Here is an 18,151-nt window from a genome sequence, read left to right on the forward strand (position 1 = left end):
CTTTTTTTGTATAAGTCAAGGTGAAGAAAGTATGCACTTTAAGAATTTTAATATAGGAGAAGCAAAAGCGTTTCATGGTGATGGGACTGAGAGAGAGGCCAAAACCAAAGCCTAACACCCACAGCAAACGGGAACCACTGAGTGCCTCGACATGACTATATAGCTGCGCGCTGATGGCTTGCCCATATCATACACGATTCCCATGGCAGCACCAGTGACTGAATCCTTATTTGTCTCGGTGCCTTGATCGCAAGACAATTGCTTTCCAGACCTTTCGGATAGGAGTTATAATACTGAAGACTGGAGAAGAGATGACTAATTCACAATGAATAGTGAAAGTAGGGCGTTACCTCCAGACGCCATGGGTGGACAACTCATAATTAGGCAGACGTGAAATGAAAGGCGTTGGGGGAGATTTTGCTTAAGAGAAAACTATTAAGTGTCTGAATGTACTGGAATATATTGGCATTTAGGGTACGAGTTGCAGCTTAAAAAGCAAAGCCTCTCATCACAAGTAATTTTCGTGGCCAAATTCAGGCACAGGACTGCAGTCCCATTATGTAAGTAAAAGCACAATGGGTTCGTGCAAAAAAATGAGCAGCTGTAATGCCTTCTGTCAGCAGAGGAAGGCTGCTCTCTGTGTAATGCTTGCGTGTTGGCTTTCCTTTTGTGTTTTCTTTGGCTGGATGCTAGGGATTTTGAAACAGGAATTTAAAGATATACTGGCATTGACTGGGACTAGGGATATATCAATATATAATGCCTATATGCAAGGGGGGATTTGTCTGAATAAGAGTCCATTTAGTAAATATCAGGAGAAACATCTGTCTGTTTCTGTTGCAGTGTGGTACGTTTTTCTGACGGAAAGAAGTAAAACCTCTGAGACCTGAAGAATATTTTTATAAAAGTGGGCACAACACTTGAGAGGATACTATAGAAAAACTTTCTCTCTAGAAAGATGGACAGGATTACTGAAAACATTTGTTTAATCTCCATATTTTATGATGTCAGTACATTAATCATCTTCAGAAAATCCAGCCCTGGAAAACATTAAGAAAGTGTTTTCTTTCCTAGTGACCTCAAACCTTCAGAAATGCCTGATAAACCTTTAACAGGATGGATTAAAGGGCAGTCACTGATGTTCATCATTGCTTGAAAATGTCTTGCAGGGAGAGGCTTTTGAGTCGTAGGGTAAAGTCTGGATTTGTTCATAGGGCTGTTCTGCACCTGCTCAGTGTAGACATAACCTACCTAGCTATCAGCCAGGTAGTTGGGGAAAGCCAACTACTTACAGTTCAGGCAAGGTTCAGTGAAAATAACGTATGTGGAAGAATTGCATAAGCTAAAAAAAAATTTAAAAAGTGCACATAAAGCCCTAGTGATCTTCTGATGTCTCTTCCCACAGTTTCTTGAAGTTGCAAGTGTTTTTTAGATCTCTGATCAAAATGCAGAAGTAGGTGTTGATATCTTTTTTTTTCTTTTCTTTCTAACAGCAGTAGCTTAAAATAAAGGCCAGCGAGAATGAAGGGAAGTGGAAAAGAAGTTTCCAGATGTGATCGTGTGTTAGAATAGGACTTTATGGAAATTTTATATCATGCTTGCATGTCCTGAGAGTTGGTATTAATGACTCTATTAGGTCAGGTTCCTACAGCAGTCATGTTAACCTGTATAATTGACAGGAAGCTCAAAGCACAGCAGGGTGCTCCAGAGCCTCACGTTTTGTATATGCAGCTGTCAGGGAAATGGCTTGTCTTGCTTCCTTGCATGTCCCAGATACTCTGTTAGGCCACTCTACCTTCATGTGTGCACCCAACTCTCTTTAACACTTGCATTCATACCTTAGCACAATGTCTTTTAGGGGCAATGTGTTCAGTCCAGTCTGCTTTTTTGCTGTATTCAGTTCTTGCAAACAAGTTGCAGCTCTTTGCACTTTAGCTTTAGTTTGCACCTTGAATTATGAACGACCCATGAATGCTTCATTGCCCTTTGTCAACAACAGATGTACAAGGACAAATTCTGCTCTCAGTCATGTAGGGGAAGATCATGGGATCTGATCTTATATATAGATATTGTTCAGGGTAATTCACTTCAGGCATACACTAGAGCATTGATAGAGATCAGACTGGGAGCAATCAGGAGGTGGACGTAAAATATTACCTGTCCAATGGATTTATCACAGCTTGCAGAATAGTTAGTGGAATGGGTTCTGAATAGATCCTCTTAGCACAAGAAGGTGACAGTGTAGTGCCTTCTGTAATGTCTGTACGTGTTGTAGTGGCTTAGCTGCCCTTTGCCAGGAACCTTAGCTATCTGTACAGAGCGCTAGAAATGCCATTGTTAGGCTTCAGAAAAGCACTGTTGCTATTTAAAGGAAAGCAATATCATATTAAGAGAAACCTAGGGGGTACTAATGCAAAATCTCTTACTGCAAAGCTCTGTGTTGCTCATAGAGCCATTGCTGTTAGTTGGCTACACGTTATTTATTTTGTTCAATATAATGTTTGTCACCTATTCAAAACCTGAAGCATTTCACACATGGAAATGCCGATGTTTCCAATACACTAAGCTGGGTATTTCACTGTCCATCTGAATGGTCCCCCTTGAGTACTTGGTTATATATCAGGTGGAAGAGGGAGGTGGGGAGCAGGATATACAGCCCAGTTACAGGATGTCCTCTGCTACTAAACATGCAACATCTGACTACTGAAAAAGCAGGCATTGAAGTATACCTGGAAGATAAACTTGGTTTCCAACTTACCAAGTAATCAAGTTAGTTCAGACCTAAAGACTTAATGTTTATTCAGCAACCTCACAATTCAGCTAAGAGTAGCTGACCCCCTCCACAAATTGAAAATACAACTTCGTGAATGTGATGTGTGATCTTTGATTATTCAAGAATCTACTTCATCTATGTGGAAATATATCCTGAATTTCACTTGGAAATGTATTTGTACTCTGTGGAACACTTGCTGGCAATGAAGTCAGAACTGCTGTGCTGGGCGGGGGTTTCATTTTCCTGAGCTTTCCCTTCTGCCTATCAGAATGTCAACATGTCAGCTCCTTGTGTTCATTGCTCCCAGATGGTTTGGTGAAGTTTGGAAAAGGATTATAAAGCTGGGTTTGATTTTTATTTGTTTACTTATTATTTTATTTGCTATTACTTGCATCTTAATATCACTTGCTGAAATACAGAACGATTTCAATTAATTTTCTTTTGACTTCGAGAAACCCGTTTCCATTGGCCTACGTGCAGATTATGCATTTGCAAAATCTATTCAGTCTTCAGAAGTACCCATCAAAGTTCAGTTCAGTACAAAATGCTATAGCTATATAAATAGCAATGTGTCCTTCATAGAGGAGGAGAAATATGACTGCAAAGAAGCTTGCAAAACTGAAGGACAAGAAAGAGGGGCTCAGCATATCGTTTAAAATGCTGAGCTCTGGAGCTGACCCACTGAATGGGGGCTCAGGATACATACCACGTAGCATTCTCCTTTTGATCTTTATGAAATGATTCTATAACGATGAGGTATTCTAAACAATGAATAATCTCTTACTAAAGAAAGTTTTTTCTACTCCTTGTAAAACATCTCTTATGCTGAGTCTGAGAGGTTTTAGAAACTGTCAGAGAAAACAATAACAAGGAAAAAAAATGAGTATTATCTGGCCATATACCTAGCCCAGCTAGAAGTTAATACACAAATTAAAGACAGGAGGCTCTTCATAAAGGAAAACTAACAAGCAATGGGAAGTAATCAGTGACTTTCCTAAAGGATCAGTCTTGGAACTAATCTTGCTATTTTCATTAATACCCCAATACCAAAAGGAAGAATGTGTTGCTGTATTGTATTGATAGTACAAATTTTGGAGTTTTATCCACATGTAGGAAGATATTTCTCTTTTCAATTTGCTGTCTTTAGATAATACAAAGGGATTCAAAGATTTTAATTCTTTTTGTACATGTAGGCAGAGTTGTGTAAGAAAGCACCATTTCTGTGAGCATAATGCACATTTGGGGCCTGTTCTCAATTAATTCTGTTCAGTGATCGATATCTGAGATGCAGCTCCCCTCTCGCAATCCAAATTCTTTTCAGATCAATTATATACCTCTGAAAATAGGGAAATACTGACAGATACTAGCTTAGGAACAAGAATTCCCTCACAGAAATCCTGAGTGCAAGAGATAGAGATTAGCTGCGCTGGCCATGTATATTTAAATAATCCTAATGATTAGAAATGCCTTGCAGAGAGTTTTATGCCACTCTGTTTAACGTCTCTCTTGCGGTTTTTTGTGTATTTTCACAGTCATGGTACTGTTGGGTCCCCTGGCTGCCAAAGGGTCATATAGAGATAGTGTTCAGAATGGCTAAAATTTGCCAGCCCAGATCCTTGAAATAACCCCAGTAGAAGCCCTACTGTTTTCTCCTTGTTTTTCTTACCTTGAGATGAATCTTGAGAATTGGTAATCAGTCTGGAAACTGAAGTCAGTTCACATACAGTTCCTGCTTATTAACTTTAGCTCTTTAGAGCGTCTGTCATGCCACGTGATAAAAAGCAAAAGTCGTTAACCTGGAGCTCTTTTAATTAAAAAAAAAAAAAAAAAAAAAAAAAAAAAAACAACGTTGGGTTGCTGTGCATGAAGTGTTACAGGATTTGAAATTCAGGCGGCTTCTCTCCCTCCCTCCCTCCCACCTCATAGAAGATACCTCAGATGGTTGAATTTCCAGGAATGCTGCATTCCCTATTCTTCAGCTTTGTGGGACATGGGGTTCGTGTTTAGGGCAGCTTGTGTTTTCAGCATTATTTGAGGAAAGTGCTTGACTTGTGTTGTCATTTGTGCTGAGTGCCAAAGATAATGTTACTTTAATATGTGTTTAAACGAAGTTACAGCATTTTAGAAACATTACAGTTCTTAGTCTTGGTTCAAAGTGCATTCAAGTCCACAAAAAAGACTCTCACTGACATGGCTGGGTAGTGGCTCATGTTGTCCATGATCGATGGCATGTGTTTCCCTTCTGTCAGAGGCTGACGCTGTTCCAGCACTCTGATTTCCCTTACGCACGCTGCCTTCATACATAAATGCACGCAGATAGAGGAACAATTTCTGTTTACACTTTACTTTCCAAGGAAAGAGAGGTGCTCTAATCAGCCCTATCAATAGGTTAGGCTCCAAAGGGCCCAATCAGCGTGGTAGACAAAAGATTTTCACGGTACTGATTATAGAGTCAGCCTGACCGTCAATTAAAATTCCCTTCTCTGAACTTTTGTTTTTAGACAAGGAAGGCCACATAAGGGAAATTTCAAAGAAGATCCAAAAATAGCAGGTGGCTGTCACTGCTGTGCTGTGCTCAGTTTTAATCATCAGGTTGGAGAAATAACATGTCTGGGTTGCACAGAGATGTACAAATGTAGGTTGACTGTTTAAATGCCAGAAATGGGTATGGAGAGGCATGGATTGTAAATTCGAGACTGCAACTGCTAACAAGCCCTTCTACTTTAGTTTTTTAGTCAACACCTTTACCTTTCCGCTTGGTTGTTCAAAAGTGGTAAAAGTTGTTAGTGATCTTCTGATAAACGTATTGTAATTATGTGTGTTTCGCTGCAATTTCTGACTGTGGGTGAGAATCTAAGATGCTTGCTTTCATTTACCAGGCTTAATAAATCCAAAGAATTTGCTGCAATACAGGTAATCACTGTGAATTTATCCAGCAAATGTAAGGTTACCTTTGTTGTTTGGCTTTTTTTTCCCTTTAAGAAGTTGTTGTTTGGGTTTAGTTGCTGTGATTTATGGTGATTATTATCTTTGGTTTTCTGCACTTCAGTTTGCTCTAGGTGGCAAAGAATGCATGTTGGCTTTCTTTGGTATTGTTCAAATACCAAATAAACAGATGCATATTTTGTTAGTTTCAAGCAATCGCCATGATTTCATGATCAATAGACTTTTCTTTTGAAAGGGGGCAACATAATTAATGCAGAAGAACACTTTCATTGCTTCTATCTTCACATCAAATATATGGTATAAAAAAGCTATCCTCCATCAGAAGCCACATGCTGCCTCATTAAAAACACAAACAGGAAACATTTTATTTACTTTGAAAAAGACCGTATCAAAATAGAAAGAGGGGAAGGGAGGAGAGGCTGCAGCTGTTGCAGTCAAAGTTTCAAGTACATTGCCCTTTTTTTAACACTCTCAAATTTGACAAGTTCATGTAGCTATTGGTTTGCAGAGGTATGCATATGTTTACATATATTTACTGGGTTTGTCTCATGCCACCAGGCAATACTTGCTTAATAAATCAAGCAGTGTTACGTATGGTTAGAAAGAAGTAATGGTCAAAAATGGATATTCTTTGTTTGTTCTGGGGGGTTTCACTGGAGTGTAGATCTCCATTATTTGGCTTACAGTGCATACGCTTCATCATGATTAATAAATTCCTGTAGTTAATCTGAATGGCAGCACCACCTAATGTGCAATTGGAAGAGTCAAATCATCAGCCACCCCAGAACTGAGGGCCAGGCAATCTGTACAGTATTAGTTTTGTGCTGATGCCAAGCGGTCAGCCAAATTTGAGTCCAAAAAATGAAAGAAAATGCATTTCACTTAATTATGTATTTTTGGCTATTTAAATATCCAATATCATTTTCTCCAATTACACTTCCTTTTTATGGACTCTACTACAAAAATCAAAAGGCAATTCATATAACTAAGCTGATCAGAACAGAAGCTTTTCAATACTAGTTGTTCGACAGTATTTGAAACTACCAAAAGAAATGAGTGAACATGACTGCTTTGCTTTCTGTATTTGCATCCTACTCCCCAAATGCAAAAGGATTCAACTGACTAATTTCCTCCTGGTTTGTAGTTCATAGAGGTAAACCAACTGCATGGTTTTGGTGCCATCTTGCTACATAAGTCTCCAGTAACTTATGGCTTATAGGAAATCTATGCAGCTTTTATAACTATCAGCAGCTTAAGCTAGAGGGTCTTGTTCTCTCTCTCTTTTTCCAATTCTGCCCCTTTTAAATGTTATCAGGAACATTCTAGTCTGCTCCCTCTCTGCCCCATGCTAGCATTCAGTTTCCTTTCTGGGACAGTTGTTTTGGATCAGTTGTGAAACACTTGACCAACAGTAAAGAAGGCCACTGTCTGGGTGACTTGTCGCCTCCAGAATGCTTCCCAAGCTAGTTTTTGTTGTTGTTGTTGTTTTCTTTCTGATACTGATTGAGTTTTCTGGTCTCTCCACACCATCCCCCTAATATAGAAAGAATGGTAGAACATAATAACTGTCATCTATTAGTTGGCTGATTATGCATCCACACATCTATGTTCTTGGCTAGGCCTGGTCCACGACTTGCAGTCAGACCCTGGGGCCCCTTTCTCTTCTTCAGCGCCTGGTCTAGAGCAGCACTTGTCTTGGATCCATTTTACTCCAGAGTGTAAATATTTGTCTGCATATTTGTGTGCAAAAATGTTTTGGGGTTGAAAACATTCAGGTGACTGCAGCTAATATATGAAGGTTGTAGATGTTAGGGGTTTTTCTTCAAGCGGGCAAAAATGGAAGAGGGATCCAGGAGGTGAAGTGGCTGAAATTCCCTAGGGCCAGAAATTTACATTAAAAAGAGGAGAACTAGAAACCCTCTGCCCCTTTGCAGACCCGGTCAGGTTCTCTGAGCTGGAAATATTGCATACCCATATAGTGCATGTAAGGGAAATATACGTTAGGGAAGTCTGAACCACATGATGCATGGGAGAAGGCTGAGGGAGACCAACTCATTCAACTTCCAGAAGAGAAGTGAAAGGGAGATGACGTTACTGGGTTCCCCTTCCTTTTGGGAGGGCAGAGGAGACAGAACCAGACTCTTCTTCAGACCACTTCAAAGTGGTCAAGCAGTGGAACAGGTTGCCCAGAGAAGTTAAGGAATTTCCATCCTTGGAGGTGCTCAACATGGCCTGGAAAAGGCCTTGAGTAACCTGAGGTAGTCTGAGCTACTGCGAGTGAAATGTTGGACTAGATGACTTGCCAAAGTTCCCTCCAACTGAAATTATTCTGTGAATCTGTAGCTGTTACTTAGCAGGCCTGTGAGGTGCTGGGATTGACGGGTGCGTTACTGTTCTGTTGGGTGAGACGGCAGGTAAGGCTTAGTGAAGGGAGAGTCTTTAGAAATGCCATTTAATTTATACAGCTTCCTTAAACTTTACCGTTTGTCTTTGTGGTGGTTTTGAGAGGCTCTGTAAGCTGTCTCATCTCTTTTCTTTTAGCTTCAGGATATATGATTTTCCTCTGTCTGACGTTAACACTATACATGAGTGCATCTGTGTTGAGATTGATACCTCAGAATTGAGCCTTACTTCAACAATAGTCATTAAAAGACTGAACTGGATATCACTGGTGCACTTGCTGAGCACAGCCAGACACAGGCTTCAAAAGCTAGACTCAGAGGTCTTGCCATAGGAGGGCCTTGGAAATAGAGTGCAAATGAGGATATCTTAAATATTCTGTCCTAATTATATTTTCATGCTTGTAAAGATTAGGAAAAAAAAAAAAAGAACAAACATAACTTTCTTTTACTAAGAGATTAATGAGGACATGCGGGAATGGACATCTACACACTGCGGTCGTCAAATGCACAGCATGCTGTGATGCATAATATTTCTAAAAACGGGAGAAGTACTGAGATGTTCAGATTGACATTTCAGTGCCTGTCTGGTTTCAGTGCCTGTCTGAAATATAGGGTTCAATAATCCTATTATGTGTGTCTGGCACACTCCTCCTTCTTTAGCAATGTGCCTCCTATAACTGCTATAATGAGACAGAACAGCCAAAGTCTAATTCTGTGTGTGCCTCATCCTATCACTCAGCAAAGTTATATCGTCATCAGATGCAATCTATTGTTTTCTTTCCTGCTGTGTGCTATTGATTTTTCTAACCTTTCTTAATGTTACATTTGCTTGGCTTTTTAACTTTCTTACCAAAGGTTAATGTTATTAAGTTGAGCAGATTCTATAAAACTACAACCATTATTGCCTATCTTGCAATTACTATAGCGTCCTTTCATTAAACCCTGGCTGCATCAGAAAGCTCTGTCTTGAAGATGTTCGTCATTTGTGAATATGGTGAAGGTTGACAAGAACTGCACCTGAACTGTCACCCAGTTTTGTGGTATAAAATATTAGATTTTTTATGTCAGGAGTAACAGATTTACCAAAAACTCTCACCATTAGTGAACATGAACTGAACATTCATTCATTCCAGCAAGGTCAGAAAGAGGATACGGGCAGAGTGCTGCTGCCTGTTCTCACTTGGGTCTGACTATGCCAGTCTCTCTGCCGTTGTGGCAAAGGGAGCGGGTCTAAAATCTCTTGTCAGCTCCCAAACTGGTCGTCTGTTTGATGTGGAAAGACAATGAAGAATCACAGTTTAATTTGAAGGAATTGATGGCTTTACTGGTGGCACTCTTGTCAACGTTTTTTCAGTGTGATCTACAGTAGTACTTGTATAAAGTGTCAAATGTGCAGACGGTGAGTGAACGGTTTTAGGATACCACTGTTGAACTGTTTCATTTTTAGCTACTGCTGTCACAGCACCATCTTGGTATCAATACAAGGTACATGTTGGTACAGCAACCTGCATTTATAACAAATAGTGCATTTGACATCCCATTTACAAGTTTAGAAAATCACATTTCTGTGATTCTGTCTTCAAGGCCTTCTATAGCAAATATGTGGAAAACACCCTGGCAGGGCTGAACATGGGATGTCCATGTGTGGTACTTCACAGCTTTCTTCTGGAGCTGTGGCAAATGACCTACAGTGCCTTCCAGCCACTATATTAAAGTTATCTTGCTTTGAAAGTGACACGTAGTTGCTCCAAAGAACTTACTTTATCAAAGAACATCCTGAGAAGCTAGACGAGAACTAACTTCAAGCAAAATGTTTTTAAACAGAAGAGAAGCTTTTAATTCCAGAGAAGCTGTGGATGCCCCATCCCTGGAGGTGTTCAAGACCAGGCTGGACGAGGCCTAGGCTGGAAAAGGCCCAAGCTGGACAAGGTCCAAGGCAACCTGGGTGGCATCCCTGCCCATGGCAGGGGGGTGGGTACCAGGTGATCTTTAAGGTCCCTTCCAACCCACGCCATTCTATGATTCTATGAATTTAAGCTGTTATACATCATCACTTTAAAAACAGAGGATGTTGAGTAAGTTTGGTCTTTCCTGGGTGGAAAGCAGAATCGCAATGTATCTGCAGCTACCAAGAAGTGACTGTCTAAGGAGGATATCAGGCTTGTTAGTGAGTGCCGGAAAGAGTATTTCAGAAGTTCTGGCGGCAGGTTGGGGTTAAATCTATTATTTATAAATCAGTACCTATAAACCACTTCTGACAGCACCGGGGAGCCAAGGAGTGGTCCTGGCAAAAGATAAGACTTCCTTCTCTACTGCTAATTCAGGAGCTGGTAACTCATGTTCCCCTCTTCTCCCGTGCCCTGCAGTAGCTGTCCCCGCAGTTGATTTTGTCTGCATCTGTCACGTTCTTGCACTGTTCAAAAGCTGGTTGTGCAAGACCGGGGAGGTTCTGTCTATAGCTGCTCACAGCTCGGTCTCTCTTGCCACTGTCACTGCCAATAACAAGCCCGCCTGAGAGCAACTTGTTCTTAGTGGATGACACATCTTTTCATTTAGAGTGGGCTTTGATTAACAAATTAACTTCAGAAGTTTTCAGGTCCAACTGCAAGCTTGCTGGATGGGCCAGAACATCCCTATACCTTTCTTGGGCTCCCTCAGTGTCTCTGGCTGGCCCTGCACAACTCCCATATTGATTGCAGACCACAGTTGCCTTAAGGCCCTTTTTCCCCTACCAATTTTATGTTTTGGCCATTCCTGGTGAAGATTGGGAACATGGCAACTCTTCAAATTGTTTGACACTTAGCACTGAATTCAGGTTCCAGTTGCATTTTCCCTAGCCTCTTCGTGGTGGTAGCAACGTTGCTTCTGCAAAGGGACGTCTTCGGTGACATCTGCTGATGCATCTATAGCATGCTTCACTTCAACAGGCCTGTTATTACTACCTGAGAAGGCATTTAGAGTAACACGGGGTATCAGAAAGTTTCTACTTTATTTTTGACCATTTTTCCTTTTACAAGATTTTGAGGAGGGAGGAAAAGTAAGGGGTATAATAAAAAGCATGCCATTATCTCCTCTTCATTTCTTTCTCTTCATCCAGATCCCCCACTGCATGACAGTTTTGTTGGGTTTTATATGCGTTCTGGCTGTGTGGGGAAGCATTTCAGTGATAGCATATGTCCTTCTACTGGAGACTCATTATTTTATTGTGTGCAATCCACCAAACTCTCTGTGTACTGATCTGGGAAATTTTGTCTTCTATATCTTTATTTTTAGCAATGAGGTAAAAGCAACTTGAAAGTTCTATTTTTTTTCCTAATGTTTATGAAGTACATTATTTTGTTACACAGGCACACATGCAAAGATTCTGTATTCTGAATGTTTTTCTCTTATCAGTTGTTATGGTGTATAGAGAAACATAAAAACTGTCAGATAAAGAAAAAGCTAGGAGGCTTTTAAGCGGACCTTGAAGTGGTAGGAGAGGGAACCTCTAAATCCAGCGTGTATGGTTCTTATTTTAATTTATGATGCTGTATGGGTATTTGGTATCTTTGAAGCCCCTTTGAGTAGTGACTTTATGTGGTAGATACACTTCATTTTTCCTTACTCAGCTCTTCATCAGAGGCTCAGGAGTTGCTTTAGCACTCAAGTCTGAACTACTGCTCTTCTCCACTTCAGCATGCTCTCATCTATGTTAGCCAACTGCAAGGAGATTGTTGTTATATTACTGCAAATTAACAACTTCAGTGGTTCGGGAAAACTTGAAAATTTTGTATACATACATTTATACACATTTCAATATATGTAGCAGAAATGTAGTAACTGTAGTACCAGAGCGGGAGGTCATTTTTCTGGAACTTGATCCTGGAAGTTCTTTATCACCCAGAGCTCACTACACCAGAATTTGTCCAGCCGGCCGAATATCGTAGAACATGCTTATCCAAACTCACGAATATACTCAATAGGTTTGGAATATCTGTTTCTGTGCCTATCAAAGAGCTGTTTTATAATAATTTTTTCAGCTGGGACCTAGCTGGGTCTTTGGGCTCTGTAAAAATATAGCCTTTTACTTGATTCTTCTGTCTCCATGCAGAGACTTTGGGATTTGTTAACTGTAATTAATTTCACCAAAGACAGCATTAGTTCTCAAAACTGAAATTTGTGTTTATTTTATTTTTCTCTGTCTGTTTTGCTGCTTCTTCACTAGGGGTGTGAGTTAATTGAGACCATGGATCAAGATTTCACAGACTTCACCAAGTGCCTTCAGATCCTCCAGAAAAAGATAGAGGAGAAGGACCTGCAGGTAAAGGCACAACATCTACGTCCCTGCTTGTTCATAATTACTCTTCCTTTCAACATACTTAGGTTTATGTTTTAAGTTTGCACTGAAATGAAGTATTATCTTCTGTAACCTTGCCATTCTGAGCTTTTGCCATGTTTACTGCACACCTTGTAAACATCGATGCTTCTGCTAAAAGAAATTACTCAGTGTGTCAACAAACAAGCGCTGGCTTTCTTAAAAGGCAGCTTGTATTGATTTCTGTTAATGAACAACCCAAAATGCAGAAGAGCTGTTGTGGCTGGTGTTCAAAGCAGGAGTCCCACTTTGGCATGTAAATATGTTTTCAAGTCTTGGCATACTGAGCCTTGATGTTCATATCTCCTTCTTCTCTCCTCCCAAAGGTGAGATGGAAGGGGGAATCTTATCCTGCCAACATTACATATGGTGAGCAATATGTCCTTCTCCAAAGGTTCCCCTGAAATCAAATGGAACCTTTGCAGAGCAAGAAGTGTGCTAAACTTAAAAAGAACCATATGGAGTTGTCAGCTGCTCCTTTCATTGGAAAGGCAAAGGAGGCACTGTGCCCCCTCCCCTTCCATAGTTTGTTTCGTAGGCCCTCGTTTCATCTCTCTGAGATGCGAAGTTAAAATTTGTCAGGAATTTCAACGTGATGAGTTGATGGCAGATGTGCTCTTGGGATTGCTGTTCTTTTCTCCCCATGGAGCATTCCTTCTTAAGGGCTGAGCTCTCTCTGCTCTCTAACTCTGGGTGAAAAGAGCTGAGAGGAAACAGCTGTTACATCCTCTTACCAATAGTGAGGGCAAGAGGCTTATAAGAAAATGAAAGCAACAGCACACAAGATGGAAGGGCATGTGCAAGCCTCCTCCTTTCCCATTTTTATTGTAGCAGGATAGGAAAGTTCACTGACTTCCTGAAATCACTTGTTCTCCAACAAGGTAGCAAGAGATGGGAATGCCAATACCACTCCCTCTTTTTTCTCTCCTCATTCCAGGCTGATTACCCAGGTTTTGCTGGCTGTTTTGAAATGTCTTAGTCTTCTGAAGGAGGTATATGTCCATGTGACACTTCAGAGTGCTGTTGCACAGTGCACAGTACATGCTGTTGTTCATCAGTTGTTTTTTTTCCCCCATCAGTGTAAACAGAGATAGGAGAGTTCCTCATGCACCTCTTATCTGTCTGTATGTGAGCCAGAAAGCTCTTTGGTACTTCATTTTTTTTTTTAATTAATTAATTTTATGCATTTATCATCAGAAAAGCACACCAGGGTGTCTTTCCACCTAGAACGTGAATGATAATGAGTGTGATGGGAACTGATGAGCCACTTACACCTAGGACTTGTTTTGACTTTGACAAGTAAGGTGCTTCCCTCTTAATATAACTACCACTAGAATAAAGAAGAACCTGAATGTTTCCTGGATTCAGTTCATTATCAAATCTCAGCTACAGAGGCATTTTTTAAGCTATCACAAGAGGTTTTATAATGAATAATCAATGTGTGGTTAAAATAAGAGCGGTGGGAACATGACAGCTTACAGATGTGTTTCAACAGTAAGTAGTCTATTTGTAAACTTGGAATTCTTTGATCGCTCTACTAGGTAAAGCCCTGTTAAGTTAGTCAAAGGATATTGCACTATAATCCTTTGTGATGTTTTGTAAAGTGCAAGCCAGAGTGTAATTGCAGTAATTGTGTAGAGTTCACGCCAACGCACTAAACCTAAGACTTCAGTTTAGTTACACTGTCATGCTGTTATACTTAAGACATAGTTGAGACCTGCTTTAAATGCAGTTTTTCAGAGGTGCAAGAAGTAAAGCAGACATGTTATCTATAAACTAAGTACTACATTCCTTAAATGCTAGCTGCTTCTTTTTTTTTTGCGGTGTCTGTTCCATGAAGTATAAGAAGATGCTATCAGCTAATTCATACTCACTAACTAAAGCATACATTTTTATTTTTGGTTTTCTGCATTTTCTGACATAAGGGGCTTCAGGAAGTCATTGATACAACTTAAGCAACTAATACGTGAAGCTTAAGCAAAAAGAACACAAAACTGTATCACAACTGTTTAAAGTAGAAGGGTTCAAATTTTCCCTATGATCAGAAGTGTTAAGTATACTTCATTAGTAGGAGGGTTGGTGATACTTTTGGATGCCCTGATGATGCAGTGCTTAGTTTGATGCCTGGTTCCCCAATAACAGAGTTTCTGAGCATTTGCAACATTTATTGGCCTCAGTTAATGGATGCAACCACTTGGCTTCTGTGAAACTCCAGCCCCTATAAATACCTAAAATTGCACTTAATTTAGGCATCTTTATGGGAACCATTTTGCCATGAAAACGTCGAGTGATAAGGAAACAGACTGTTCTAGCCATAGATCTAAAACCTTTGAGGAGAATGCAGATATCTTCCAAGAAGAAAGCTGCCACTGAATTCTGCAGTCACTCAGAAAGTACACACATCTGAGAAGAAAGGTCCAGGGTCTGAAAGTGGAAAGAGAAAAAGTTGTTCACCTGCATTTGCATTTTTGGCCTGAAGTACAAACTTGCATGTCACAATGTGGATTTTTTTCTCCTTCAGGAAAGACTATCATAAAAGCTTTCCTTTTAACTGAAAATATTAACTAGGTAAAATATGTTTTTCTGGTTCCAGGTGAACAAAGATATATCTCCAGCTTTGCTTTTTACTGATTCTGGCTGGCTTAACCAGGGTACATGTCAAAGAGGCACTATAAGTCTGTTTCCCAATGATTTATAATTGAAATTACCAACAAGGAAAGTATCTTTTTCGTAGATAAAAAAAAAAAAAAAAGAAAAGAAAAAGAAAAAAAAATTTACAGTCATGCTGTGTGTGTGGCTGTACTTTCTGGGTAGCAATATGCTAAATTAGGAAATTAATTAAATTCAATGTATAGCCTGGATCCATAATCCTGTGACATAGTTTGTCTGGATGAAGTTCAACTGTGAGACACTGAAGTATTTGAAACAGATGTTCTTCAGTTGGTTAGAGAATAAGTTATCATTTATCTGCTGCACTGGATGGATAAAATTTCTACCCTGATCTATCAGTCACCTTTATGGAAGTTCTATGTGAACGAGATTTTTGAGCTCCCGGGAGCTTACGGGGGCAATATTTTGTTCCAAAGGAATTCAGTTTTGGTAGTTTGTTTTCCATTTCCGCACTTCTGTCCTCCTCCTCCTCCTCTTCCTTCCCACTCACCCAGATTGCTTGTGAACAAATAACATTTGAACAGAGGAATAGAGTACTGAAAGGTAATCATGTCATACAGCTTTCTTGCCTGTGGCTACCTGAGTGACAGACACAGTGAGGCAGATGCTCAGTGCCCCCACAGAAGAGAAGGCTGCAAAGTCAGTTTAGATTTAACTGGTTGTTGGGGAGTTCAGTTTGGGAAGAGGCCTTAGGAATGCCTTTACCACAATGAAGGGTACAACTGGAGTTAACAACCTACTGAGACAGATCTGGGAGAAAAAACACCTTGTTAGTTCTTGAATTGCTTGTTTGATACAAAGAGCAGTAATTCTGTCATATAGAATAATTTTCTGAGTTCATTATTACTTTTCCCTTTTCTCAAAGAAAAACTCTTAGAAAGTTTTTGAATCCTTAGGGTCATTCATTTCTGGTTTACATTGTGTAATGTAATACCATAATTTGCTTGCTTAGCCAAGTCATTCAGGAAGCAGTACTGGGGTCATTTTGTGATATCTCAGTCATCTAATTGTGTATATTTATAATCACATACTGCAGTGAATGTTAGGACAAGCAGTACCTAGCTGTACATATGGAAGTTAGAATTGGTCTTAATTTTCCCTCTCCACAGCCCTAATTCATTTGTGAATTGAATTGTGTTGGTTGGGTGAAGTACCACCAACAGAATCTGACTCCTGAACTTTCTTTCCAGCCTAAAGGCTGTTAAATATCCCTTTCTCTTTCTGCATGACTGTGGGTATGCATGTGTACACACATGTGCATGTATGTTTATATACACCCACAACTTTTCTGGCAGCATACCTTCCTATCCCTATGTGATGTTTTTTTAATGTCATAATAGCTCTGTCTTTATTTCTGACATTTGTTTCTTTTACCTTGTTAATGGTCTATTCAACTTTACATGTGCATATTTCATTTTACTGCTTTAATCACTTTTTTTGTTCTATAGTTATGTGAGTACTTTTGTTTCTTCATTACAAGACCTTCAAGTAAACTTATTTTCAGTAATTTCTGTCTGATATGATTTGCTGATCTTAACTTTCTCTTATATAACACAAGCTATTTCAAGAAACCATCTGAACTGGCAGAAATGGTAGACTTGCTTACAGTATCTTTTTTGAGATCAGCAGATCTCACATTAAAAGTGAACATCGTTATCTCCGTTTTGCAGATAAAAAGCAGATGTACCGAAGCGACTTGTCCATGGTCTCCCAACATGGTAGTGGTCCAGCTGGGGATGATCCTCCAGCTCCTGGTCTTTATCGTGCCCTCTTTCCATAACGCTCTCCCTGGTCTCACTCACAGGCAGCTCACAGCAGCACACTCGAGTAAGATGTGGAAGTGTATTTATCAATTATGCAGCTCCAAGGAGAATCTGCATAATGTAATGATAGATTTAAGCCATTATCTTTATCTCAGAGTTGCAAACTCCGTGTTCTTTAACTGTTTCATCTAAAATACCGTTTAGTCTTAAAGCTAAGCTCCAGGACTTTTCATTTAGCTTTATTATCTTTTCTGTTTAAAAGTTAAAGCACCTCATTTGCTTACATGAGCTGAAGATATAAAAAAAATTGATTTTATTGAAAACTAAATGCCTTTTAGTGGTTTAGTATTAGTGTGTTTCAATTGATAATAAAAGCATTAGTGTCAATATGAAAAGGTGAAAAAATCCAAAGCAACTCTTCTCAAAAACTCATTGCAGTAAAGGGATATTATACTAACATTTCCATTTTAAAATTGCATTTTAAAGGTTCACTATATCAGCAGCCTATGGTATTACTTCTTTTAAGTGAATGCAAGCATTCTTCCCTTTGCCCTTTTATAGGAAGTGTAAAATTAGTCCACTTTTCTGTTGAGGGAGACTAAGCCTAATGTAGTGAAGTCATGTGTTCATAAAGTGCTTGAGAGAAGACAATGAAGTGCTGTTGATGTTCCACTTCAGCTATACAGTGTTCAAACAGCATATTAAGCACTCCCTGGTTTGTCTTTACCCGAAGAAAAGGACCCTGAAGGAAAAGAAAATGCCATAGTAAGCAGATGTAATGATTTAAAAGAGAAGAATTTCTTGACATAAAGAACAATCCCATGTAGAAGAGATGTAACCTGACTCTGTTTGACCAGTCTTTGGTTTTGTCAGTCTGTTGAGGTCATTCTTGATGGCATGACATTTTTGTAACAGTTAACATATTGGCTTCAGCTCCTGACTGAACTGAAATTTTGCTGCTCGCATTAGTGGCTGGTAATTTCACGGAGGGACACTAGTTCTAATTTTCTAAAAAACTCAGGGTGCCAAGAACAGCAGTGGGAATGGTAGTTAAAGGAAAGCCTAGGAATGAGGACCGGTGGGTCATTACAAGGATTTGGGAACAGGCAGTATCAAAAACAGAGGGAGAGGCAGTCCGGAAGATACCAAAGCTGGCATGGAGCAGGACTGTGCAGCTCTTAGGAGGAGACTGAAGTTTATGGCTCTGTCTGTATGCAGGGCTAAGAATAAACCTGTTCAGTTT

At 39.7% G+C, this 18,151-nt stretch overlaps 1 protein-coding gene across 23 annotated transcripts in view; it reads left to right on the plus strand.

Moving 5' to 3' along the window:
* The window catches only part of TPK1 (thiamin pyrophosphokinase 1), a 324,434-nt gene that overhangs the window by 183,869 nt on the left and 122,414 nt on the right, over positions 1-18,151 (plus strand). For 20 of the 23 annotated variants that reach the window (XM_040547189.1, XM_040547187.1, XM_040547190.1 and 17 more), the window contains one exon: positions 12,326-12,421. The exons of 2 other annotated variants lie outside the window; for them this stretch is intronic. In XM_040547189.1, coding sequence (XP_040403123.1) covers positions 12,326-12,421 — 96 coding nt within the window. Of the gene's footprint in view, positions 1-7,989; positions 8,134-12,325; positions 12,422-18,151 lie in introns of those variants that run through there. One more of the 23 variants, XM_040547211.1, reaches the window with a different exon arrangement.

Source organism: Cygnus olor, chromosome 2, assembly GCF_009769625.2.
Source record: "Cygnus olor isolate bCygOlo1 chromosome 2, bCygOlo1.pri.v2, whole genome shotgun sequence".
NCBI classification, from domain to species: Eukaryota; Metazoa; Chordata; class Aves; order Anseriformes; family Anatidae; genus Cygnus; species Cygnus olor.